The sequence below is a fragment of the Bufo gargarizans genome, chromosome 7 (genome assembly GCF_014858855.1).
Source record: "Bufo gargarizans isolate SCDJY-AF-19 chromosome 7, ASM1485885v1, whole genome shotgun sequence".
Lineage (NCBI taxonomy): Eukaryota > Metazoa > Chordata > Amphibia > Anura > Bufonidae > Bufo > Bufo gargarizans.
Genome location: NC_058086.1, coordinates 33,126,592 through 33,152,939, shown reverse-complemented (window position 1 = coordinate 33,152,939; position 26,348 = coordinate 33,126,592). Strand labels below are relative to the sequence as shown.

The window sequence follows — 26,348 nt, the reverse complement described above, 5'->3', positions numbered from 1 at the left end:
CAGGTGCATTATGAAGTAAGTATAAAAGTTGTGGCCTCAACACAATTTTTAACAAATTACCCCTGCCAATCAGAGGTGAGGGAAGTTTATGCCAGGATATCACTTTGAGTTTAAACTACTTTGCTAGTATTGGTAGTATATTGTCAGGAATGTACCTATGAGGGTTAGTTGAAACCTCAATTCCTAGATATCTAAAAGATGACACCACTTTAAGATTAGTGTGAACAAGGGAGAGAGACTGCGGTAGGGGGGGACAGCGGGAGAACTACAGATTTATCCCAGTTAATAAGTAAACCAGACTGTTTACCAAAGTCAGATATAATTGATTTGATGGGGTCGATTGAAGAGGCCAAATTTCCTACATATAACAACATGTCGTCCGCATAAAGCGAATCCCGTTCCTCCATCCTACATCTCCTCAGACCTTTTATCAATGGAGTGGATCTAAACAGGCATGCCAGTGGTTCAATTGCTAATGCAAAAAGCAGAGGGGACAGAGGTCAACCTTGCCTCGTACCCCTCTCCAATTCCAGTATCTGAGACACGCCACCATTTATTCTAAGTCTAGCTCTTGGCTGATCATATAATAGTTTTACCCACTTAATGAAACCAGGACCAAATCCCAGCTTCAATAGCACAGCCCAAAGGAAATCCCACTCAACGCTGTCAAAAGCCTTGGCAGCGTCAAGTGAAACCACATGTCACCGCCAGATCTCTGAAAAGTTCTGACAGACGTTCTTCAGTACCTCCTGCATGATGTTCTTTTGTTTTGGTTTCGCTTTGACATCTCTTCTCCCTCTTCCAGCTGTCATCTATTAGCAGTGATTGCCTCCCTATATATCCCCTCCCATACTGCCTCACTTTGCGGTTTATAATACTTCCTGGATTGTGCTCACTGCTAGACGTTTGCTACTGCTGGTTTCTCAGATAAGTATTTTCCTTTATTTCTGTTTTCCTGTTTGCTTGATTCTAGGTGACCCTGACTCCCTCCGTATTAAGTGCAGGGAGCCGGTGGTCGTGTCCCCTCACTATTATAGGGTTTTCAGGTGTTACTCAGTCTAGGTATGTGGACATGCAACTTTCTATCACAGAGATCTTTGCATGGGCTGAGCAGTCAGGGAGAGCTCTAGGGCTTTAATAGGGCTCACCCTTTTGTTCCTTAGTTTGGGATAAAGTCAGTCGGATCTTTTTTTGTTACTTCTTGTTTTCTGCAACATCATCCGTGACACCACAGCCTCACAATCCCCCCCCCCCCCCCCCCCCCAATTGGAGGTTAAGGAACAGGCGCCTAAGATTTAGGGAGGTGGATTTATCTGGCATAAAGCCACATTGATCTTCATGAACAATAGTGGAGATAACACATAACAATCTGTTAGCTAACACCTTGGCCAACACTTAAATATCTGCAGTCAATAGTGAAATAGGCCTATACGAGTCTACCAAGGTAGGGTCCTTGCTCGGTTTTGGGAGTACAACAACTATTGCTTCTCTCATCGAGCTTGGTAAAGTACCTACATGATAGGAAGCCTTATACACATTTAAGAGGTGCGGGAGCAATAAATCTTGATGTCTCTTATAAAACTCCCCAGGAAGGCCATCTCCCCCGGCGCCTTTTCATTAGGAAAGGAGCTCAATGACAACTCCAGTTCTTCTAATTAAATGTCCCTATCTAGTAACTCCCTTTGTTCCACAGAGAGAGTAGGCATTACGATCTAATTTAGGTAACAATCCCTATCCTTCGGGGTAACTACCAATCTAGATCTATAAACTTCCTTAAAGTGGGCATGAAACACCCCAACTATATCCTCATCTCCGGTAGCCAAATTACCATTCATGTCTTTAGAGGGACCTGATTGTGCTTTTACAATGGTAGCCAAAAGGTGACCAGCACTTTTTCCTTCCATAAAATACTTCTGTGCTCTGAAAAAAACATTTAGCCCCTGCCCTATCAATCAAATGTTCTTTCAGTAAGTCCTGAGCCTCATTCCAGTTATTGGCATTTTCTGATGTCGGGTTAGCTATGTATTTAGTTTCAGTTTCCAAAACCCTATTAGATAACTCAATTGAAAGAGCCCTATTATTAGATTTATGTACACTAATTTCCTTAATATATAACCCTCTTGCATATGCTTTTAAGGCTTCCCATACAATCGGTAAATTAGCCGAGCCAACATTAATATCAAGGAATTCTTTTAAACAGACGGATATTTTGTCACCAGTGTCCACTAGCTGTAGCCAGAATGGGTTCAAGCGCCATATGGGTCTGGGGCCCTGTCGTATAACTCCCAATATCACCAAAGTAGGTAAATGATCAGAGACGCTACAAGGGAGATAGGAAACTTTACGTACCTTGTCCAATAACATAGGGGAGCCTAACATTAAGTCAATTCTGGACAATGAGTTATACGAGGAGGAATAGCACGAATACTGCTGCACTCCTCTATGTTTGGTCCTCCAAATATCACATAAATCAATTTCCATAAGTAGTCTACTCAGCGAAGTAGGGGACGGTCCCAGAGTACCCCCTCCCGGGTGGAACTTATCAAGGGATTTATCAAGATACATATTAAAATCACCTACAATTATTATGGGGATGCCCGGAGATTTAGCAGTAAATGTTAACACTTTTTTCAAGATTTCACCTGAGTATGGAGGGGGAATGTATACAGTGACCAATATCAACTGAAACTGAAATATAGTGCAGTCAAGACATATGAATCGTCCCTCAGCATCAACTCATACTTCATTAGAAGTAAAGGGAAGACTCCCATGTACAAGGACACAGACTCCCCTCGATTGGGTGGAATATGTAGAATAAAATTCATGTGCTATCCGTGCTCTATGTACAAGATGAGTCTTATCTGACGTGAGGTGCATCTCAGAAAAACAGAAAATTGCCGGCTGATGTACTTGTAGAGCATGGAAGACCACATTACGCTTAGCAGTCTGGCCCAACCCCCGAACATTCCAAGCTAAAACCTTAAGAGTACCCATCATCATACCAATACCATTAATGTAGTCGACTGTTGCTACGATCTCTTACAATGATGTTGCTAGAGCTCATATACCACCCGCCACCTGTCTCAAGTAGCCCAAAAACCCAACCTACCCCCCCAACATAGACAAACAAAACAAAAAGACATTTCTCCTTACAAAAGAAGAACTGGGGTATAAAAAATACCTGAACTCTGATATATCAACGAGTCGAAACTGTCAATAGAGCAACTATTACAGTAATGACACTCGGCCTTAAGCTCTGGCATAACATTTCTTTACACATCTCCCACCCCCTGCCAACGTAAAGGTATGGACAGCAGAACAGACAGTTGAAAGTGACTCCCATTCACACGGGACTATCTCTTATCAACTGTACAGCCCCCCTTTCCCATTATTGTAACAACGTGTCATAGTGCAAGAATATATAATCCCTGCGGCAAAGGGGCCCTTCACAGAGCGCATCGGGGTGTATTCCACCTGCTCCTCAACATTTAAGTTGTGGCGGGCCTGCAGCAGTTAGTTCCGTTTACCAGAACGGTGGCCCACAAATAATTCTTCTCCGCTGTAATTGTCTTGGAGAAATCAAACATCCCTCTCCACGGAGAACCATAACACCGTTCCTGTACGTCTGATTAGTTTAGGGTCCCCTGGCCGGGGGTCATCCAGGACCTGCTTGACCCACTCTTAAACCGCCATCTTATATTCCCACTGGCTCTGGGCATGACAGGTAATTTTGAGGGGCACCTCGGGGTTAAGGTGACTAGCCCTGGGTTCAGTCCTCCTGGGCAGTGGAGTGGAAGCTCCAGCCGCCTCCGCCGCGCCAGCCGGAATGCGGAGCGGGGCCTCCTTGGGCCTAGCAGAGGTCGGGTATCACCGGGCGCGGTGCAGGGGCAGCTACGGGTTGGACCAGGGCCTCAGGGAGCGGGTTAGCTACGACCTGTAGTTGCGGCCGGGTGGCCGGTTCCGGTGCCTCCTGCTGGTGTTCGTCGTTGTCATCTGGGACGTACGAGCCTCTGGGACCTGGACTGCTGGGCTGACGTCTAGAGCAGGCTCTAGAATAGGCGGCCATCTTTGAGTCAGGGGTGGTGGCCGTCTCGCTGTCCGAAGAGGAATCCGCAGCCTCTGGTATCATGGCAAACACTGACGGGCCTTTCTTGCTCACAAGTTGGGAGATCCGGATCTCCGGTGGGTATTTTTCGTACACCGGTTCGCCTTTGATTGTCATCTTGTCCCACTTGGGCTTAGGGAGCGCCATCTTCCTTTGCTCCTCAGTCAGGTTGGATGCAGTGAAGGTGGAACCTGTGGGGAGGGGTCTTCACTCCCTTGGCTCACATTGCAAAGTTCTTGGTGGGCAGGATTTAGGTTTCCCACTTCAAAGGGGGCTTAGTCTGCATTTTTGCGCTCCTGAGAGGCCGTTCTTGTGTTTTCTTGCTTCTGAAGAGCATGAAAAAGCGGCGCCATTATAGACATATGGCGAATTAACCCTTGGAGTGCTGGAGCGCACTGTTTAGCGTTTTCTTGCACTGCAATAAAAGCAATAAAGTAAAATTTCAGGGTTTTCACACAGTTCCTAGGTCTTGTAGCAATGGTAGACACACAATCCGATCCTGTTCGTGACGCCACTTTAGCAGTGACGAGGAACGGGTTTGCTGGGTCAGGTGGGTAATATATCCTGTATTTGTCGTGACACCAATTGCAGCATGCGCAGGGTACTATCCCAAGGCCCTTCCAAGGTGGGATAATTGTGTCACGGTGTCTCCTACCTGGGTACGGCCAGACTCCTAGATCACTTGCAATAAATTTGAGTGTAGTGATAGTAGGAGTAATAGAAGAATTTTGCAGAAGAAATTATGTCCAGACCTTTAAATGAAGTTCAAACGGTGGGTGATTCACATGTTGAGATTATGTCTTGTTTTGTCATGAAGGATTTGCCAGCTCCTATAGTTTTGGGGTTACCATGGTTGACTAAACATAACCCAATTATAAATTGGCAAGCGAGACAAATCATTGGTTGGCGTGAGTTCTACTATGGCTTTACCTCAGTACCTCTCTGATTTTTCGGATGTCTTTTCGGAGGGTGGGGCTCAGGAATTGCCCCCTCATCGTGACTATGATTGTCCAGTTAATCTCATCCCAGGGGCTAAGTTGCCAAAGTCTTGGCTTTACAACCTCTCTCAACCCGAAAGAGGGGTCATGCGAAAGTATATCGCCGAAAGTTTGGCAAAAGGTCATATTAGGCCATCTAAGTCTCCGGTGGCAGTAGGTTTGTTCTTTGTAAAAAAAAAAGGATGGATCGCTGAGACCGTGTTTGGATATCCGGGAATTGAACCATATTACGGTCCGGGATCCATATCCCCTGCCTTTGATCTCTGACCTTTTTGATCAGATTATTGGAGCCAAGGTGTTCTCCAAGTTGGATTTGAGAGGGGCCTACAATCTGATCAGAATCAAGGAGGGGGATGAGTGGAAAATGGCCTTCAATACACACAAGGGTGATTTTGAGAACCTGGTTATGCCTTTTGGGTTGACGAACGCGCCAGCAGTATTTCAGCGATTCGTCAATGACATTTTTCATCATTTGGTGGGGAGGTTCGTAGTAGTTTACCTGGATGACATTTTAATTTATTATCCTGATCTGAAGACCCATCAGGATCATGTGAGACAGGTTTTGACGATCCTTCGGGAGAATAAATTATATGCCAAATTGGAGAAATGCTTGTTTGCTGTGCAAGAGCTTCCGTTCTTGGGATATCTGCTTTCTGATTCTGGTTTTCGTATGGACCCCGAAAAGGTCCGGGCGGTTCTGGAATGGGACCGACCAGAGAATCAGAAAGCTTTGATGCGGTTCTTGGAGTTTACGAATTATTATAGAAAATTTATTTCGACCTATTCTACCAAAGTAAAACCTCTCACTGATATGACTAAGAAGGGCGCCGACGTCTCGGTCTGGTCGGATGAGGCATTGCAAGCCTTTTCGGCTATTAACGAGCGTTTTGCATCTGCTCCCATTCAGTTGCTGTTGTGTCTCAGCCATTCGTAGTGGAGGTTGATGCATCAGAGGTGGGGGTTGGAGCGGTGCTGTCACAGGGTTCATCCCCTGGCAAATGGGTCCCGTGTGCCTTTTTCCCCAAGAAGCTCTCGGTCGCCGAGAGGAATTATGATGTTGGAGATGGAGAATTGTTGGCTATCAAGTTGGCCTTTGAGGAATGGCGTCACTGGTTGGAGGGGGCGTCTCACCCCGTTACGGTATATACAGACCATAAGAATTTGGCTTACCTGCAATCTGCCAAGCGTCTAAACCCTAGACAGGCCAGATGGTCACTGTTTTTTTTACCAGGTTCAATTTTGTGGTTACCTTTCGCCCAGGGGTTAAGAACGTCAAGGCAGATGCCTTGGCTCGCAGCTTTCCTGGGGAGGTGATTCAGAGGATCCTGCGCCGATTTTAGAGGATGGGGTGGTGGTCTCCGCCCTGTACCCTGAATTGGAGATGGAGGTGTTGGGAGCTCAGGAGGGGGCTCCTGGTTCTTGTCCCCCAGGGAGGTTGTTTGTTCCTGAGGGCCTGCGATACAAGGTGTTCAAGGAACATCACGATACTGTCCTTGCTGGACATACTGGTGGTAAGTCCACCTGTGATCTGGTGTCCCGGAGGTTCTGGTGGCCAGGGTTACGTAAGAGCATTGATGATTACGTGACAGCTTGTGAAACCTGTGCTCGGTCAAAGGTTGCTCAGACTCGACCGGCTGGTTCACTTCTTCCATTGTCTATTCCGTCTCGTCCTTGGATGCACTTGTCTATGGACTTTATTACGGATCTGCCGAGTTCCTTCGGGAGAACAGTGATTTTGGTGGTAGTTGACCGTTTCAGTAAAATGGCTCACTTTATATAATTAAATAGTCTGCCTAACGCCAAGACTCTTGCGCAGATTTTTGTGGATAATATTGTGAAATTGCATGGTATTCCTTCGGATGTGGTCTCTGATAGGGGCACGTAGTTTGTCTCCAGGTTTTGGAGGGCGTTCTGCTCTCGGCTTGGCATTCAACTTTCATTCTCTTTGGCTTTTCATCCGCAGTCGAATGGTCAGACAGAGCGTACTAATCAAAACCTGGAGACCTACTTGAGGTGCTTTGTGGCTGAGAATCAGGAGGACTGGTCCTCATTCTTGTCCCTAGCAGAGTTTGCGTTGAATAACCGTAGGCAGGAGTCCACGGCTAAGTCGCCATTCTTTGGCGCATACAGTTTTCATCCTCAGTTTGGTACCTTTTCTGGGACTGGTTCCTCTGGGATGCCAGAGGAGGAGAGATTTTCTTCTGCCTTATCCTCCATCTGGCGGAGGATCCAAGGGAATTTGGAGAAGATGGGTGAGAGGTATAAACGAATGGCTGACAAGAGACGTGTGACTGGTCCGGACCTATGTGTGGGTGATCTGGTGTGGTTGTCCACTAAAAATATCAAATTGAGAGTGCCATCTTGGAAACTGGGTCCAAGATTTATTGGGCCGTAGAAAACATCTGTGGTGATCAATCCTGTAGCGTTTCGGCTGGATCTTCCGCAGACTTGGAGAATCCATGATGTGTTCCACAGGTCTTTACTTAAAAAATATGTGAAACCGGTGGACCCATCGCCATTGCCTCCTCCTCCTGTTCTGGTCAAGGGAAACTTGGAGTTCAAGATCTCCAGGATTCTCGACTCTAGAATTCTTCGGGGTTCCCTTCAGTACCTGGTGCACTGGAGGGGATATGGCCGAGGAGAGGATGTGGGTTCCGGCACTGGATGTCAACGCCAGCCGACTGGTAAGGGCTTTTCATAGGTCACATTCGGATAAGGTTGGTCCGGGGTGTCCGGAGGTCACCCGTAGAAGGGGGGGTACTGTCATGCCCTGCTCTGACTATGTGCGGAGGTCGGCCAGAATAGCAGCACGTGTTTAGTATTTTGTTTTGGAGCCGTGCTAGATCCGCCTCCCATCAGGTGCACTGGGTGGGGTCATTAGTTTATATAGCACTCCATCCCAGTGCTCTGAGCGGGTGATAGAAATCATTCTGGCCTTGGAAGCAAGCAAGGAAGGAAGATTGTCTGTTTCAGCTCTGCAGAGATAAGTGTGGTTTCAGTTTTTTGTTGTTTGCTTTCTTTGTTGTGTTGGTGTCATCTCTCCCATCCAGGTTCTGTGCGAGCAGGCTGCTCCTATTCCCCTTTTCACCATCTCAGGGAATCTAGGGTGTTTTAGCCCAGGCACGAGGACACTTCATTCCTACCATCTAGGTCTGAATGTGGGCTGAGCAGAGCAGGGAGAGAAGTCAGGGATTTGCTAGGTTTATCTGTATGTCTGTTATCCCGTCCGGCGTGACACTTTCACACTTGCGTTTTTGCCTGATCCGGCAGGGCTCAGCAAAAATGCTTCCATTACTGATAATACAACCATCTGCATCTATTATGAACGGATCCAGTTGTATTTTCTTTAGCATACCCAAGACAGATCCATCATGAACACAATTGAAAGTCAATGGGGGAGGTATTCGTGTGAGGGCATGGTGCTGCTGGTGAGTGTCGGCGGCTGAGCTGCATGGTGAAGCGGAGAGCGGACGGCTCCCTTCTTCACCATTACAGTCAGCTGTCTCTGCGTCCTATGGAAGCAGGACCGTGGGAAAGCCACTGAAATCCGGGGCTGTCACTCTGGATCCGGGACGGTTAGGAGGTATGTATTTGAGGATATTTATCAAAAGTGCTGTAAAGAAAAACTGGTTTAGTCACCCATTGCAACCAATCAGATTACACATTTCATTTTTAAAGGAGCTGTGAAAAATGAAAGGTGGAATTTGATTTTTTGTTATCAATGACTAAGGCAGTGTATCTTTACACTAACCTTGATAAACGAGGCCCATTGTGTTGCGCACTGCTCCTGCCCTCATCCTGACATTCCCTCCTCCTCCTCCTCTCTACAATGTCCTATGAACCTTTTTCAACAGAGCACGATCTATCTCCAGTGTGACAATCCTGACATATGTAGCAGAGCTCAGGCTGCGTCCCGGACATGTCACCCCCTGTATTCTTCGGGCTGCACTCGCAGAGTGTGTGGTCCTGGGCGGTCTGGCTCTGCCTCCTGTATGTGCTGGTGAAAGCCTGGAAGCTCTACCTGAATAGGAAGCAGCTGGAGAAAAATTTTAGGCAGTTCGAAGGTCCCAAGCGTCACTGGCTGTACGGCAATGCTCAGGAGGTAAGAGGTGTGCGATGTAGAGGGTTCTGCATCAATGTACTTTATGTTACTGCGTTACTCCCATTCCATAATAAAAGTCACTTATTATGTGATCAAATTGGCAGTGAAATTCCATTAATCTGGAATCTCATCATCTAGAACAGGGATAGCCAACCTGTGGCTCTCCAGCTGTTGCAAAACTACAACTCCCAGCATGCAAAGGCTGCCTACAGCTATCAACCTACAGTAGGGAATGGTGTGAATTGTAGTTTTACAACAGCTGGAGAGCCTCAGGTTGGTCATCCCTGATCCAGAAGGTCTGATTAAAATTACTGAATCTTATCTTAACCTTATCTAAACTTTGTTCTGTACTTGAAGTCTGATTAAAATCACCTAATCGTATCTTTACCTTATCTAGGGTTGTAGTCTGAGCTCCACTTGTCCCCACTGGGATGGGATAAGTCCGGGTTCACGTCACCGTTTCGTTTCGTGTTCTTCTAGTCCCTTAGAAGAACTGAACGATAAACCCCCAAAAAACTGGATCCTGTATTTTAAGCATCCGTTATTCACCGTTATGCACATTTTGAATCCATTTTTAGCCATTTCCATCTCAGATCCGTTATTTTACACAGAAAAAATACTTTGTAGAGGACTTTATTTTCTGTCTAAAATAACGCAAATGAGATGGAAATGTCTAAAACGGATGCAAAATCTGCTTAACTGAGCATAACGGGTGCTCAAAATAAAGGTTCTGTTTTCTTTTGGTTTTCTGTTCTTCTGACAGATCAGAAGAACGGAAAACGAAATGGTGATGTAAACCCGGCCTGATCTGTCATATACTTTTTTGTGGTATTCTGCATGGGTTCCCCTTTAACCTAATTGTGTGACTGTTTAATATGGCCTCTTATCTTGTTTTTCTTGATTAGCTACTACATGTCTTGACCTGCAACCTGCTTTTCCTTCATTAGTTGGCATACTACCACACGATACTTCCATTTGCAAATGAGGGCGAGTGAATGAGATCTAATGTACTGCTCCTAGAGAAAGATCAACAATATCAGATCTGTGGGGATTCTACACCCCGCACCCTCACTGAGCAGCTGCCGGTGCAGGAAACAAAACTCTGGATGGAACCAGAGAGCAGAACACTCCATTTACTGCCTAGTGGCCATGCTGGGTACTGCAGCCCAGCTCACATTCAGCATGGTGACTACACAGTAGATGAAGTCTTCTGCTTTCGGCTCCATGCCTGTGTTCTAAAGCTGGAAACTGGTTGCTGGGGGTGCTGAGTGGCCACCAATATCTAGAAAATGAGTAACCCACTTCAATCAATAGGATAACTGACCGTCCAAAGAATCATTGCTGTTCATTGTGAATGCCTCAGCTTTGAGTACCTGTCTTTCTTGATTCCCACCATAGTTCCATGAATCTGGCAATGACATGGAGATTATGGTTCGTTATGCTGAACAATACCCGTACGCCTATCCACTGTGGCTGGGAAATTTCTTTGCAGTACTGAGCATATGCCACCCAGACTATGCAAAGGCCATTCTGTCCAGACAAGGTGAGAGGCCCTTGCGATGACGTCTTGTTGACCATTTTTCTGTCACACATTGCAGGAGATTTATCACCAAGGGAATATAGAAGGCAATTTGGCAGGAGTCTGCGTTGCCACAATTTGCACCAAATGTATCAAAATGTTTGATAAATGTGGTGTTTCTTCAAGTCTAAGGGTAGGACCACATGGTCAGGCTTCCAGGTGTAGTTTTGGAAGCCAAAACCAGTAGCCTGATTAAAAAAAAGAGCAGAAGTCATATCCACCCTTTATACTTTCTCTCCTTTTATAAACCACTCCTGATTTTGGCTTCCAAAACTGCATCAGGAAACCTGACCGTGTGGTCGTACGTAGAAGATGGTTGATAATGGAACAGCAGTAGAGCAAACATCTGGTGAACGTTCGTTTTGCAGACACCCTTTGGTCCATATTGACCGTTACAGTTGATCAAACTGCCCACACACGTTCAATAAAACCGGGCGATGTAGGAAAGAACCTTCTGGGAATGTTCTTTGAGAAAGTTCTTTCAGTTCTAAACGATCTCTCTTTGAACAAAAGATCTTTCGATGAAAATATTAAACACAGCCAATGGTTTCAAACGATAGTGCTCTGTCATCTGTCGGCTAAAGCGATTGTTCATTGTTAAATTTCACCCGATGAACATTCGTTTGGGTCAACACGTTCCTTTTGATCAACTTTAGACTAATGTGTATGGCCATGTTAGAGGTTATCTGGTTTACACAGCCATCCCATATGGGGGCCACTTCCTGGATCTCATGCAGTACAGTAGGCACATGATCCTAGCCTGGCGTTTGAACCCACAGAGCATGCACGAGTCTGAATCACTCGTTAGCACTGTGGTGAGAGGTTCAGGCTTACGCATACGCAGAGGGTGCTAACCCCAGGCTAGGATCACAAAACCCGTATAACCCCTTTAAAATTTTTGTCTTCGCATGTTATTCTACTTTCTATGCCAGCCCTTTACTGGAGTAAGACTTTTAAAATGTTGCAGTTAATGAATGTTCCTTATATCAGCTGGACAGGCTATCCATGTCCGCTTTCCTACCCTTTTCTCAAAACTAGAAGGAGTAATAAAAGTGCAAAAGTTTGTCCCTACACAGTCTGACAATGGCAGCACTGATTGGATAGTATTAGACTGTGCAGGGACATGCCCTCAACTGGTAAAACCCAGCTGGACCTTCATTGTAAACGGTTAGCAATCCATTCATAACTTCTAGCAGGAATATTAAAGGTATGGCAGGACATAGAGTCATAGGAATAGATGCTCCAGAATTGTTATTACATGCAATTAGATGATAAAACAGACATCTCAGGAGGGAAGACAGGTCCTAAGAATAACACAGTGCCATTTTGCCCAAGGTGTTCCTTGAAATCCCCCTCTAAAAATTTAACCTAGACTGTCTTATTATTATTATTTTTTAGATCCAAAGGATAATTTTGCCTACCACTTTCTTACTCCATGGATAGGTATGTAACTTAGTAGAAATAAATATGACTGAGGTGCCTACAGACATTGAGGTGATTAAAGAGGACTTCATCAGGATCCAGTAACAGCCTTCCTGTGTATCTGACACCAAGAATTGGATCCACATTCTAAATCTTCAAAAAAGCTAATTTCTCACATTTGCATCATTTAGGGAAGGGGTTGCTGGTGTTATCAGGACAGAAGTGGTTTCAACACCGCCGGCTGCTGACCCCGGGATTTCATTATGATGTTCTGAAGCCGTATGTCAAGCTGATGTCCGACTGCGTCACTGTCATGCTGGTAATTCTGCAAAAAGTTTAATAATGGAATATGACGAAGGATTTCCACCAAACAGGGATGACAGCTTCCCCCGTTCTTCATCAGGATAGGGCTTCAATTTACAGTACGGACAGAATGTATGGCTTCAAGGGCTTTCCACCATTAGGTCGAGTTGTACCATCTAAGGAGTCAAAATACATTTCTGGAATCCGTAAGATTCTTCAGGAGTGAATCCTATCTGTATTGTTACTATGGTAAAATCCTATGGGTGGGACCCCATATTACCGCTATGCATCTATATCTCTATGAAGGGTCAGACTGGGGTTCCTTGGGTCCACCAGAGGAAATTATTCTTAGGCCCGAACCCCATATCAACAATGAAGTCTAATAGATTTTGATTCAAAGCTATAGACTCTAATGGCAGGGCCCGCTATTGTATCAGAGCCTGGGCCCACCAGAAGATCCTCTGGTTCTCTGGTGGGCCAGTCTTACACTGTCTCTATGGCTATAATCTATAGCTTCTGAAATAAGTTGTTGATGTTGTATTATTGTAGGACAAATGGGAACGTCTTATCCCAGATCAGAACCCTGTGGAGCTTTTCCATCACGTCAGCCTCATGACCCTGGACACCATCATGAAATGCGCCTTCAGCTACCAGAGCAACTGCCAGCTGAACAGGTTTGCCAAAACAACAACAACATATGACACATAAGTGTAAAGTCTTTTGGGAATCGGAATTTGTATTGGATATAGGGATTGTACAGCAAAATGTAGATGCTTTCTTCCAGAAACAGCACCACACCGGTCCGCAGGGTATGTAGCAGCTTAAGGGTGGGTTTGCACTTGCGTTATGTCATTCCGTTATAGATTACGTTTATAACGGAATATAACGGAATGTCCAGACAGAATGAAAAGCGGAAGCCTTTAAGGAGCATTCCATTTTGATCCGTCACAATAGAAGTCTATGGGCAAGCATAATGGATCTGTCTGGTTTCGGTTATGCAAAACAGAAAAAAAGTTCTGTCCATAGTCTTTTTTTTCCGTTTTGCATAACGGAAACCAGACGGATCCATTATGCTTGCCCATAGACTTCTATTGTGACGGATCAAAACAGAATGCCTCTTAAAGGCTTTTGCGTTTGGGCATTCTGTTATAAACAGAACCTATAAAGGAATGCCATAATGCAAGGGCGAACCCACCCTTAACGGCATCTGTCACTAGATTTGCACCTATGACACTGGCTGACCTGTTACTTGTGCACTTGGCAGCTGAAGGCATCCGTGTTGGTCCCATGTTCATATGTGCCCGAAACATGATGTTTACTTATATGCAAAGGAGCCTCCAGGAGCAACAGGGGTGTTGCCATTACACCTAGGGGCTCTACTCTCTCTGCAACTGCCGCGCCCTCTGCACTTTGATTGACAGGGTCAAGTATTATGATGTTTCCACTGCCTGGTCCTTTCAATCAAAGTGCAGAGGAAGGGCTGGCAGATGAAGTGGGAGGATCAAGAGTGCACACAATGTCTTGGACCTGCCTTCAGTGCACTTAACTACTCGTTTCAATCTGGATTAAAACTACTTTTTCTCCAGATCGCCAAGTGAAAGGTACCATTTCGTTCTGCAGAGCTAGTCCTACAAGGCATTGTGTCTGGCTTATAAGTGAACTTCCCCCTGACAGATTCCCTTTAAGTTAATAAAGCATCCAATCACTCTCACCCAATCATTTTGGCAGCATATATACAGTGGGCAGTGAACAAGAACAAGCGTTGTTCATACCCGACCTCAGCATGGGCCTTCAAGAGCCCTTCAAACTATAGAGACCTAAATATATTAAATCACCCTAAAAGTTTGCAAAGTTTTAAAATGTTCAAATTTCTCTTCCTAGTGAGAGCATTTATATCAAAGCTGTATACGAGCTATCCCATCTGGTGAACTACAGATTGTTCTATCCCCTGTATCATAACGATCTGATTTTTTATCTGAGCCCTCATGGATTCCGATTCCGCCGAGCCTTGAAGATAGCGCATGAACACACAGGTGAGTCTAATCTGGAGTAATACACCCAATGGTCTCCAACCGGTGGCTCTCCATCTGTTGTAAAGCTCCAATCCAACATCACTTGTTGGGAGTTGTAGTTTAGAAATTACATTTATTTTACTACTGGGGTGCTTTAGGTTTATAGTTTTAGGAACCAGGGTCGGACTGGCCAACCAGAGTATCCTCCAGGGAGCCCAAACTCTGACACAATAATGGGCCCCTTATAATGTAGGGTCACTGAGGTCTAGCAGGAGATAATTTGGAACTGACCTTGAAACCAATGAGGAATTAAACTTTATAGATAACTCCCGAATATGGAATGATAGCAAAAATGGCTTAAAAGCGAATGTGTGTATAATGGTGGGCGCCCAGGATCATTTCCTCCGGGGGGAGGGGGGGGGGGGGGCCCAAAGAACTTCAGTCTAACGCTGATAGCAACACCTACTGAGTTCATTATTGTGTGCTTACATTAGGCATGAACTTTGAGCTGTTGCTGAATACAGTGAACCGGACTTTGTTATCAACCACAGTTGATGCCAAGTGATACAACAGAGTCCAGCACGCCCATGTAGAATTGTAAAACTTGCATGGAATCACTGGGAAGGCATCAAACTAAAAGATACGATTCCAGCTTCCTTAAAATATAGAATTTTTCAAGCCAGTAAAGTCAAAGAAAAATGACATGTGCACACTTTAACGCGTTTCGGGCCAACACTAGTTTAGAGATACATGCAGATGTGTCCTTCATTACCCGACACCCTTGCCAATCAGCTGTTTGAGGAAGCTGTGGAATTCACTGGAGCTCCGTCGAGGGTTGTGGCCTCCTGACAGCTCCGTACATTGTTTAACATCTGTGCTTGTTTTTTGTAGCTCAGCCCCATTGACTTGAATAGGGCTGAGCTGCAACTAGGCCATGTGACCAATGTATGGTGACATAACATGGCCTAGGAAGACTCTACGTCACTCATGCAGTGCCCCGAATCTTCTAACAGCTGAACGGTGGAGGTCCCGGGTGTTGGATCCCCACAGATCTGATATTGATGACCAATCCTGAGGATAGGTCATCAATATCTTTTCCCGGATAACCCCTTTAATGAAATCTGTGGAAAGGTAAGGGCGGACATGTGGGTAGACTGAATTGATCTTGATCTAAGGATTAAAATCTGGGAAAAACCCTCCAAGTAAGGTTAGGTTCACATCTCCGGTATGTACTACAGACTACTCGAGTATACTATATCCATCATATCCAACCATCGCTGGACCCCCATTGACCATAATGCTGACTTTTATGTTGAAAAACCCCAGATTCCCATCAGATCCCATTATGGACAAGGAGGATCCGGCAGTGTGTGGCAGTGTCTGGCTGTGCCGAATACAGTGCTTCCAGTAGTCTGTTCCTCTGCCGGAATACCCAAAGCCTGTATTGCACTGGCCGATTGCTGGCCAGTTCATTGTTAGCAATGATCTGACAGTCTAATACTGTCGCCGATAACCTGATGAACAAGCAAAAGATCATTCATCAGGCAATCCAGATTTTAAAGCATGCTTAAAAATCATCATTTGCCGGCAGCAGATCATGCTGTGTAATTATGATCTGCTGCCGGCAAACAACTGGACAGCATGGGGGCGAGCAATGGCATAACAATCGCTCCTCCCCATACGCTGGAGGAGATTGCTGCATGTAATAGCAGTGGTCTCCTCTGCTAGCAAGCAGGCGATTGCCAGGAAGGAACCCTTCCCTCCCGACAATAGCCTGCTAGATCGTATAATCTAATACAGGCAGGGGTGCACCTAGCCTTTATGCTGCCTGAGGCGAAAACTGAAGTGGCGCCCCAACCCCCAATTGTCACGGATGATGTTGCAGATAGCTGGAAGTTATGATAAAATGTCCAACTGGCTTGATCCCAAACTAAGGAGCATATAGGTGACCACTACAAAACCCTAAGAGCTCAGCCTCACTGCTAAGCACATACAAGGGTCTCAAAGGTAGACGATTGTATGCCCCCGTAACCTAAGACTGTTTGACACCTGAAAACCCTATAATAGTGAGGGGACACGACCACCTGCTCCCTGCACTTCATACGGGGGGAGTCAGGGTCACCTAGAATCAAGCCAGCAAGGAAACACAATACATGAAAGGACTTATCTGAACAAGCAGCAGCAGAAGTCTCCAGCAGTGAACACTTCAATCCAGGAAGTAGTATAAACCGCAAAGTGAGGCAGTATGGGAGGGAATATAAAGGAAAGAGGATTAGTCTAAATAGGTGACACCTGGGAGAAGGAAATGAGATGAGAAAGTGAAACCAAAACAAAGAACATCATGCAATAGGTAGAGAAGGATGTCTGTCAGACCTTCTCACAGAAGTGGCGGTGACACCAATGCCAATTTCTTAACCTAACCACTTTCCTTCAGCCCTACTGTTAACCCCTTAGTGACCACCCATACTTGTTTTTACGGCTGTCACTAAGAAGCCTTAGGCTGGGCTGCTGCTTTTTTTATGTTGGCCCACGGGTCCCCCGTGCAGCGGGAAGCAAGGACCCAGCTCTCACATGGGAGCCACAGCCCTGCTCTAACAGCCCGGACTGGCAGGAGTGCCGATCCGGGCTGTTTAACACTTTACATGCCGCGGGCATCGGCACCCCGCAAATGTGATTGCCAGGTGCCGATGTGTGTGAATGCTGCCTGGGGTCTGATGTAGGCCCCAGACCAGCTTTCAGTAATTTCCAGCAGGCTGTGCCTCTCTGGTGCAGCCTGCTGATAAATGTTAGAATAGAATTGCCATTAAAATGCAATGCACTATAGGGATTGTGCATTGCTTTTAAAAGCAATCAAAAAGCTGTTTGTTATAGTCCCCATGTGGGACTATTAGGTGGTAAAAAAAACAAAAAAAACTCATTTATTCAATAAAAAAATGCCATTAAAAAATTACGCTTTTCAATGAAAAAAATTTCGAAAAAAAAATCTTCCCCATATGTTTGGTATTGTCGCGTCTGTAATGACCCGAACTACATAAATATTATGCAAATTATCTCCTACAGTGAACGCTGTAAAAAAAAAAAGAAAAAAAAAAGAAAAAATTGCTAGTTTATTTTTAGTTGCCACAGAAAAAATGTAATAACAAGTGATAAAAAAAGCTCCATTTACTCCAAACTGATACCAATGAAAAATACATGTCATCCCACAGAAATCAAGCCCTCACACAACTCCATAGAAAAAAATTATGAGTCTTGCGAAGAGGCAATACAAAAGCATTTTTTCCTTTTAAAAAAAGGGGGTTTTATTGCAAAAAAGTTGTAACATGTAAAAATAACTATATATATTTGGTATCACTGTAATCGTACTTATCCAGAGAATAAAGATATTATGTTATTTATACCGAAAGATTAATGCTGTAAAATGTATAAAGTAAAAAAGCTGTGGCAGTATTGCTGTTTTTCCCATCTCGCTCCCAGAAAGATTTTAAAAAAGTTAATCAGAAAGTTATGTGTACCCCAAAATGGCGCCATTAAAAACTACAACTTGTCCCGCAAAAAACAAGCCCTCATAAAGATATATAGACGGGAACATAAAAAAGTTATAGCATTTGGAACGCGACGATGAAAAAAGGAAGAAAAAGGCTTGGTCAGTAAGGCCCAAAACAGGCTGGTCACTAAGGGGTTAAAGACATACTTGGAAAACATTACATACAGAGCTACAAAACATACAGAGTAATACAGCGCCACATACTGTGCCCATTGTGCTTCCTAATACTATACTGCAGAAACAGATAACCGCCCCTTCCGCTGCCCCCTCTTGCCCTTACCTGGTTCTGCCTGAGGCAATCGCCTAACCTCATCTCATTGGTGGTGCACCCCTGAATACAGGCTTAAAAGGAGATGTGAACATAACCTAATATTCTGTCTGTTCTGCACTTCAGATAAAGTAATTAAAGAGAGGAAACAATCCCTCAAAGAAGATACGGAGCTGGAGAAGATCCAGAAGAAGAGGCACCTGGATTTCCTTGATATTCTCCTCTGTGCTAGGGTAAGTTACGGCACCCCTGACTGATTATATTTCCATGTGCCCCATTAGGGTTTACTGACAAACATGGATGAGGTCCCCTTCAGGAGACCCCCATTATATTAGCCAGACAGAAGAGGCCATAAATAAGAGCTCCTCCTGTTCTGGTGGATTCAGTCTGGCCGGGTATTACATCATCGTCCTTTCATGTGAACAGATGGGATGAATTTTAGAATTTCTGGGTAATGTGTGGCTGCACCAAACATCCCCAGGCAGTATCTGCAGAGCAACCTTTATCGGTGAGACAAACCAATGTTCATATCATGAGTCTTGTTTGGAAGTAAATAAATATAGCATTCTTCCTGATGCCACTACAAGATGCCTGATGGCTACCCTCTCCTTGCCTTGTACCTGCTGAGGATATTGGGTTCACAGGACATGCAAATCAAGTGGACAAGTCAAACTGATTGTCTCCATCTGTATTGATTTTGTTTGTTGAGGCCAGTAATTTTACAATCTATAAATGCTACTCAAATTTCATCAAAGTACCCCCAAGACTGTGTACCCCTTGTACCACAGGTTTAGAACTTGGGGTGTATACTATCATTCTGGAAAGCTCCACAGTATAAATGGAGGGGTTATCCCCTTTTCAGAATTAAGCCACCAGCTTCACCCAGCTTCTCTTATCGTCAATGATCGGAGCTGGAGAACCTGTTGTTCATTATACGTGACATGTAATATAACTTTATAGGATGAAAATGGTCAGGGTCTATGTGATGAAGACCTGCGAGCAGAGGTGGACACCTTTATGTTTGAGGGTCATGATACAACATCGAGTGGCATCTCCTGGATATTGTATTGTTTGGCTAAATATCCTGAACATCAGGTCAAATGCCGGGAGGAGATCAGAGAGGTCCTGGGGAAGAGGACTACAGTGGAGTGGTGAGATTCTGCGGTTTGCAGCATCTACTTGTATTATTATTAATATTGTATATTCTGTTTCATAAATTGATAAATTCATGTGATATCTAATATTTGATGCCTCCCTTTCTCCATGCGCTGAAGCTCTGTGCTTTGTGACTGGCTGTTAGGATTAAGCACAAACCCTAGCCCGCTCTTCAACTAGTGCCCAACTTCACATTAAAGGGGTCCTCTCACTTCAGCAAATGGCATTTATCATGTACAGAAAGTTAATACAAGGCACTTACTAATGTATTGTGATTGTCCATATGGCTTCCTTTGCTGGCTGGATTCTTGTTTCCATCACACTATACACGGCTGATGTCCAGGGGTTATGACCACCGCTGCAGCGCAGATACAAGGTGGACGGGAGCTGCTGCGCATGTTTGCCTATGTGCACTCCCATGGTGCAGGCCAGAGAGGCCGATACCTTTCTTATGGTGTGCAAACACGACCACTGCTTCCGGATTGCAGGGTGGTCATAACCCCTGGGAATGAACATTGTATACTGTGATGGAAAAATGAATCCAGCCAGCAAAGGAGACAATATGGACAATCACAATACATTAGTAAGTACCGTACTTTCTCTACATGATAAAGGCAATTTTTGCAGAAGTGAGACAACCCTTTCAGGGGCTTTTCCCATAAAAAACTCATATTGACTATATATCCCACAAGCCTGGTGGGACCTGGACTAGGCCACCTCTGTCCTTAGCACAACCCATAGAATGCCTCGATATCTACCAAAGATAAGTCATAGTTTCGTGTGTAACCTGTTATCTGTCTGAAGATTATGTTTCTTCACTGTGTGTGCCAGGGAGGACCTGAGTAAGCTGCCATACACCACCATGTGTATTAAGGAGAGCCTGCGTCTCTACCCCCCTGTACCAGAAGTGGCTCGCCAACTTAAAGAACCAATAACATTCATTGATGGACGGAGCCTACCCAAAGGTTAGATACATTCTGAGACATTGAGGGTAAAAAGTAACTTTCATCTATCTATCTATCTATCTATATCTATCTATCTATCTATCTATCTATCTATCTCATATCTATCTATCTATCTATTTAGGGCCCTCACTCCTAGTGTTTCAGTTCAATATTAGCCGGTAACTTTGTGATGTCCTTTGTTACTTGAATCCTCTGAATTGTAAAGCGCTGCAGAATATGGTGGCGCTATATAAATAAAGATTATCTATCTATCTATCTATCTATCTCTTATATCTCTCTCTGTTATGACACTATTTTATATATTGTATATATGATCAGTTATCGTCTCGTCTGTCTACAGGTGCTATTATCTTCCTCTGTATATACGCTATAAACAGGTGCCCCAGCATCTGGGAGGATCCAGAGGTAATACTAGGAAAGTCAAAATGTTCTACAAGTCCATGAAACCACAAACCGTTATCCTGTCACACTCCTGCAATGGCATTCTGCTCTATTTAACAGGACCAGACACAAGTAACCGGGATCTCAGCCAAATATCGTTGGCTCTGTCCCTACAACAGGAGATATGTGACACGGCCGGATTGTGTTAGTCATTGTGTCTGGACATGACTTATCCAATTCCCCACAGCCCTCCAGTTTTGGTATAACATCAGATTAAGGCTACTTTCACACTAGCATTTTGGCTTTCCGTTTGTGAGATCCGTTCAGGGCTCTCACAAGCGGTCCAAAACGGATCAGTTTTGCCCTAATGCATTCTGAATAGAAAAGGATCCGCTCAGAATGCATCAGTTTGCCTCCATTCAGTCACCATTCCGCTCTGGAGGCAGACACCAAAATGCTGCCTGACGAAGCGGAGCCAAACGGATCTGTCCTGGCACACAATGTAAGTCAATGGGGATGGATCCATTTTCTCTGACACAATCTGGCACAATAGAAAACGGATCCGACCCCCATTGACTTTCAATGGTTTTCAAGACGGATCCGTCATGGCTATAGAAGACATAATACAACCGGATCCATTCAATGTATTACTGTAACGGAAATGTTTTTGCAGATCCATGACACTAGTGTGAAAGTAGCATGCTGTATTAAGATGGAGCTTAATAATTTAACAAATGTACATGAATACTGCACCCCTCTCCCATTGGCCAAATTAGTAAACATACTTAAAGGGGGTTTTCAGGATAATAATTGTATTCCATTTTGTTAAAAGAAGAATTAAGAATAAGTTAAAAATGTAAAAAGAATCATTACTCACCTCACTGATCCTCCACCGCTGCTGTTCTGATGCTACTGCTCCCTTCCCTAACTGCTTCTCACTTCCTGCTCCTGGGCTCGACACACAGAAAATCCCTTGGACTGCTCACAGAGCCAATGACTTGCTGCAGCAGTGACCTACCTGCCAGTGATTGGCTGAATGGGCAGCCTACGCCATTTCCTGTATGCTGAGCCTGGGAGCAGGAGCTTGAGAGTGGCTGGGAATCAGTGAGGTGAGTAATGATTCTTTTTTTTCTTCTTTTTACTATTCTGCCCCTCTTTCTTTTTTTTATAAAATCAGTGAGGTGAGTAATGATTCTTTTTTTTCTTCTTTTTACCATTCTGCCCCTCTTTTTTAAAAATAAAATTATTCCCCTGGAAAACACCTTTCAAAAGACCCATGTTGCAAACTTAGATATGTGCTATGGTAAGCGTTACATGTCCTATGTCTTTTTAGGTATTTGATCCCCTGAGATTCTCTCCTGAAAATTCATCCACTAGACACTCCCATGCCTTCTTGCCCTTCTCTGCTGGAGGAAGGTAATGTAAAAAAGCTAAATAGTAATAAAGAAACCATTTGGAAAAAAAAACAACTAGTGGACCGGACCGCAGGGGCACAGTGGGACGATGGGGGTAGTAGTTTATCTGCTCACGGTTAGCAGGGTCTCCCTGGGCCGGTGTGCAGTGATGGGGAAGACAGCACTAAATCCTCCGGGGCACTCTCTATTGCAGGGAACACCAGCCAGATGGTGGTTGAGGTGCCCTTGATGGTAATGGGTATTTAAGGTGCTTTTGTGGCTGGGCCCCTGTGTTGTTCGTGACGCTTGGTACAGTTTACACAGACGCCTCCTGTCCACGCAGGTACAGAGAGGCCACAAGCTGAGAGAGCCTTTTCACTGCCCCAGTGAAACAGTGCTTTATCAGTCCGGGTAGACTGCCACCCAGCTTCTCGTTTGATATAAGCTTGGTCCACTAACGGGATTATGTAGGGTGAGAAACCAACCCGCAGTAGCGTATAACTAGGCCAAAACACAGACATGGGGATTCGTGATACCAGGACAGCACAAGATTAAATTATATATTTAATTGTCTTAAGGGCTCACTAGACATAACACGATATACACAGGGAATATATACAGTGGTCTGAGGTTTAAATACATATGTAGTGGTACAAACAAGGTTAAGCCGAACAAAAGTCAGTTTACCAGAGATATGAGTCCTTTGGGTTGTGATGAGTTCTTAGCTGTAGTCACATGGAAGGCAGTGATGTCAGTAGTTTGCAGGTCCCTCTAAACACATGGCACGATGTGACCCCCCTTCAGAGAAAAGACACGCCCGCTTGCTGGCATGAGCCTTTTGACCTGTAGCCGACCCCACCCCTTCCGGCCTCTGGGAGGAGTACCCCCCTACCTGCTAGTCCGGGCCGCCCAATGATCCACGAAACCCTTTAGGGTACATAGCTCCAGGCCAGAAGGTCACAGGTAGATGGTTCTGGGACCAACAGACCCGCCTGGGTTCCGGCTACAAGTAGAGTCCAAACCTGGTACCGTTATTTGGTTTGATAATTTTATTGAAGTGGTGAATGGCTTAGAGTCTGGAGTGTGAAATTGTACACAAGTGGCCTGCTTGGCCCGGACCTCCTGCAGAGTTCTCTGACCTCTGCTATCTGGCTGCTCTTTGAAGCAGTGCCCCCCATGGAGTTTGATTTCCTCTGCCCACTCCTGGAGCATATGGCAGGAATGAAATCATATTCCATATTCCTCACAGTAATCCTTACAACAGGTCTGGCAATTGTCAGTTGAGGAGTTTTCCTAATGCTGTTACTTTACAGGCAAGACAAAAGTTCTCTTCTTAAATAATTGTACTTTAAGTCCAATCTCTAGCACTCAGGTACTGAATATAATGGTTTTCTTACTTTATATTGAGCAATCCAATAAGGGCGTTCTCCCTCATGGCAGGCAAACTCTCTGCTACATTAATTTATGCAGGATGCTCTCCTGAAGTATTCAGTTTCACTATGTCCCAGAAGGCATTTAGTGAAATAGGATAATTATGGCATTTAATTATCTGGTTGTGTCCAGGTACCTTCAAGTTCCTCCTGGTCACTGGTACTTGTGAAGTCCCTTGGCTAGACTCAACTCTAATCTTCACTAGACTTACTTTATATTCGTACATAGACTCACTTGTCTGTGCTGGGCTGCTTTGACTTCTTGGTCTGTCCGCTCCAGGTTTGATCAGGGCCCAGAGGAAAGAAAGGCAGCTACATCTTAGACTGATCCTGCTCTGCTCCTCCATACACTTGCTTCTCCTCTCTGCTTCCTACATTTTTCACTTCTGCTTCAACACTTCCTTCACACTGTGTCAGCAAACCCCAAGCTATATATAATATGTGGTGCCAGCACCACCTAGAGGCGAATAGATGTAATGACAATGCCAGCCTGCACTTAGGAAGTACAATACATTAAATACATATACAGAAATTTAGGGGAATCACTTATACACACATAAGTGGGACACTGCACTACCTTATTAACAAGGTCATACTATTGTTCACGGGGACTATGTCGTGTTTGCTGCTATTGGACAATGAGTACACTCCTGGGCATGTAATAGGAAGGTACAGCATCATCATCATCACACCTACCACATCACATACCTACAATACATATCATACTTGGCTGGACTGTACTTCTTGACAACCTATTGAATATATCTTAGCATAAAATCAAGGACAGATTGTAGGAAGAATGACTGGAGAATCAGACTACGCAGTGTTTTTGTTGTCTGTTACTATGGAGACACATAGGACTGTAGTGGAGCTGTCAAAACAAAGAGGAAACAATAGGAAATTTGGCTCACACATGATTCAGACTTGGAAAGTTGCACCATTTTTCATCTCATATCAGTTGGGATAATTATTAAAACACATTAAATATGGAGTTCACAGGACCCACCCGAGGAACAGATTTTAAAGTCCTCCCTCCATGTATACATAGCATGTGCATGTACGCTTAATTTCATCCTAATCTTTATTATAATCACACACCGGATATATGATCAATATGGTCTAATAGGTTATTTGTGAATCATACCTTAAAGGGCATCTGTCAGCAGTTTTGTACTTATGAAACTGACTGACCTGTCACATGTGCACTTGGCAGCTGAAGATATCTCTGTTGGTCCCATGGTCATATGTGCCCGCATTACTGAGAAAAATGATGCTTTAATATATCAGCAAATCAGCCTCTGCTGACAGATGCCCTTTAAAAAATAGACCCTAGTAGTCTGATTGTGTCCAAGTCACCTTCAAATGTGATTGCCATCGTTGGGGGCCATTATTGTGTCAGAGCCCACCCGAGGATCCTCTAGCATTAGTATGACCTTAGTTACATGTATTATACATTGTATTACTATTACTATATCTTACCTCTATATTTTTTTCCGTCCCAGGAACTGCATTGGGCAGAACTTTGCAATGAATGAAATGAAAGTCGCCACCGCTTTAACCTTACAGAGGTTTGAGCTACAGCTGGACCCTAAGAGAGAACCAGTAATACGATCCCAATTGGTCTTACGCTCCATGAATGGGATACACGTCAATCTGAAGAAGATCCACTCGGACAAGACAAAAAATATCTGATCTGATAGAAATTTCTGAATATCACTGTTCATAATGATATTTAATCTAGAGGTTTTCAAGGATACAATCATGAAATTAATATTAAAGGGGTATTCCGATTTTTTTGGGTATCAGATCCCCACCAATCAGACGACAGGCCATGACTTGTTAAACTCTGGAATACCCCTTTAAATATCCTACACTGCTCAAAATTGAGATACACTATAACATTCTGTTTGCCCACAGCTCCCACTACATAAAGCACCCATCAGCAGGATCAACTCCATAGGGTTGATCCAGAATGATAGCAACAGTGTTCTTTCGTCATCCATTCGGCAGTATATGCCGTGGTTTCTGAATAGGGCAGCGGGCTGCTGTGCTATTCCATCCAGAGACATCCAGTAAAAAACATATACCGTGCAGAATAGGTTTTTAACATGGGCGCCTGTGGGTGATGAGTGCCGCCCAATGGTATCTGTAAAACGCATACGTTCCAGGTTTCCATGGGGGAATACTCCCAACAGACACTGCTGATATAGTTTGAAAAGGGCCATATACATGTTTACTGCTTTTGTGTCTTTTTATAATTTTACACTGCATTCTTGTACTTTCTATAATTTTATGCATTTTGATTAAATTGTGTTTAAGAGAGTATTTCCACGCCATCACTTCCAGCTGTGTTTGATTAAACCTCTCTACCAGGCCATCCGTTTGCGGATGATACACGGACGTCTGTAGCTGTTTTATGTGGAGCAACTGTAACTGTCAGGTACACACACACACACAGGGGGGAGGATAGTGACCACTGCGCTCCACCCTCACCCCTGGCCCTGCCTACTTGCCTCGCAAGTCCTGATGACAGGGGACAACTGGACGACAGTCCCTAGCTTAGAATACATACTGGGAGGACAGACAAGACAAACAACGGATAGTGAATGGACCGAGTCAATACCAAGAGAGCGACAAAGTACAAATGGAGTAAGCAGAGAATAGTCAGGAGAAGCCGGGGTCAAATACCA

General features: G+C 44.5%; 1 protein-coding gene across 1 annotated transcript; it reads left to right on the top strand.

The window, feature by feature from the left end:
• The first annotated feature begins 8,766 nt into the window (after positions 1 to 8,766).
• Positions 8,767 to 25,980, top strand: LOC122943213 (cytochrome P450 4B1-like). The gene is made up of 12 exons (XM_044300782.1): positions 8,767 to 9,205; positions 10,604 to 10,748; positions 12,183 to 12,227; positions 12,398 to 12,525; positions 13,059 to 13,183; positions 14,391 to 14,542; positions 18,460 to 18,566; positions 19,294 to 19,484; positions 20,320 to 20,453; positions 20,794 to 20,858; positions 22,168 to 22,250; positions 25,161 to 25,980. The coding sequence occupies exons 1-12, from the start codon at positions 9,023 to 9,025 to the stop codon at positions 25,348 to 25,350; spliced, it is 1,548 nt and encodes a 515-aa protein (XP_044156717.1). The 5' UTR covers positions 8,767 to 9,022; the 3' UTR covers positions 25,351 to 25,980.
• Positions 25,981 to 26,348: the final 368 nt, after the last annotated feature.

Excerpts from the sequence above, each read along its gene's own strand:
- LOC122943213 (XM_044300782.1), top strand. The coding sequence starts at position 9,023 with ATGTCACCCCCTGTATTCTTCGGGCTGCACTCGCAGAGTGTGTGGTCC. Across the intron at positions 12,228-12,397 it reads CTTTCTTACTCCATGGATAG|GGAAGGGGTTGCTGGTGTTA; the intron begins GTATGTAACTTA and ends TGCATCATTTAG. Across the intron at positions 18,567-19,293 it reads ATATTCTCCTCTGTGCTAGG|GATGAAAATGGTCAGGGTCT; the intron begins GTAAGTTACGGC and ends ATAACTTTATAG.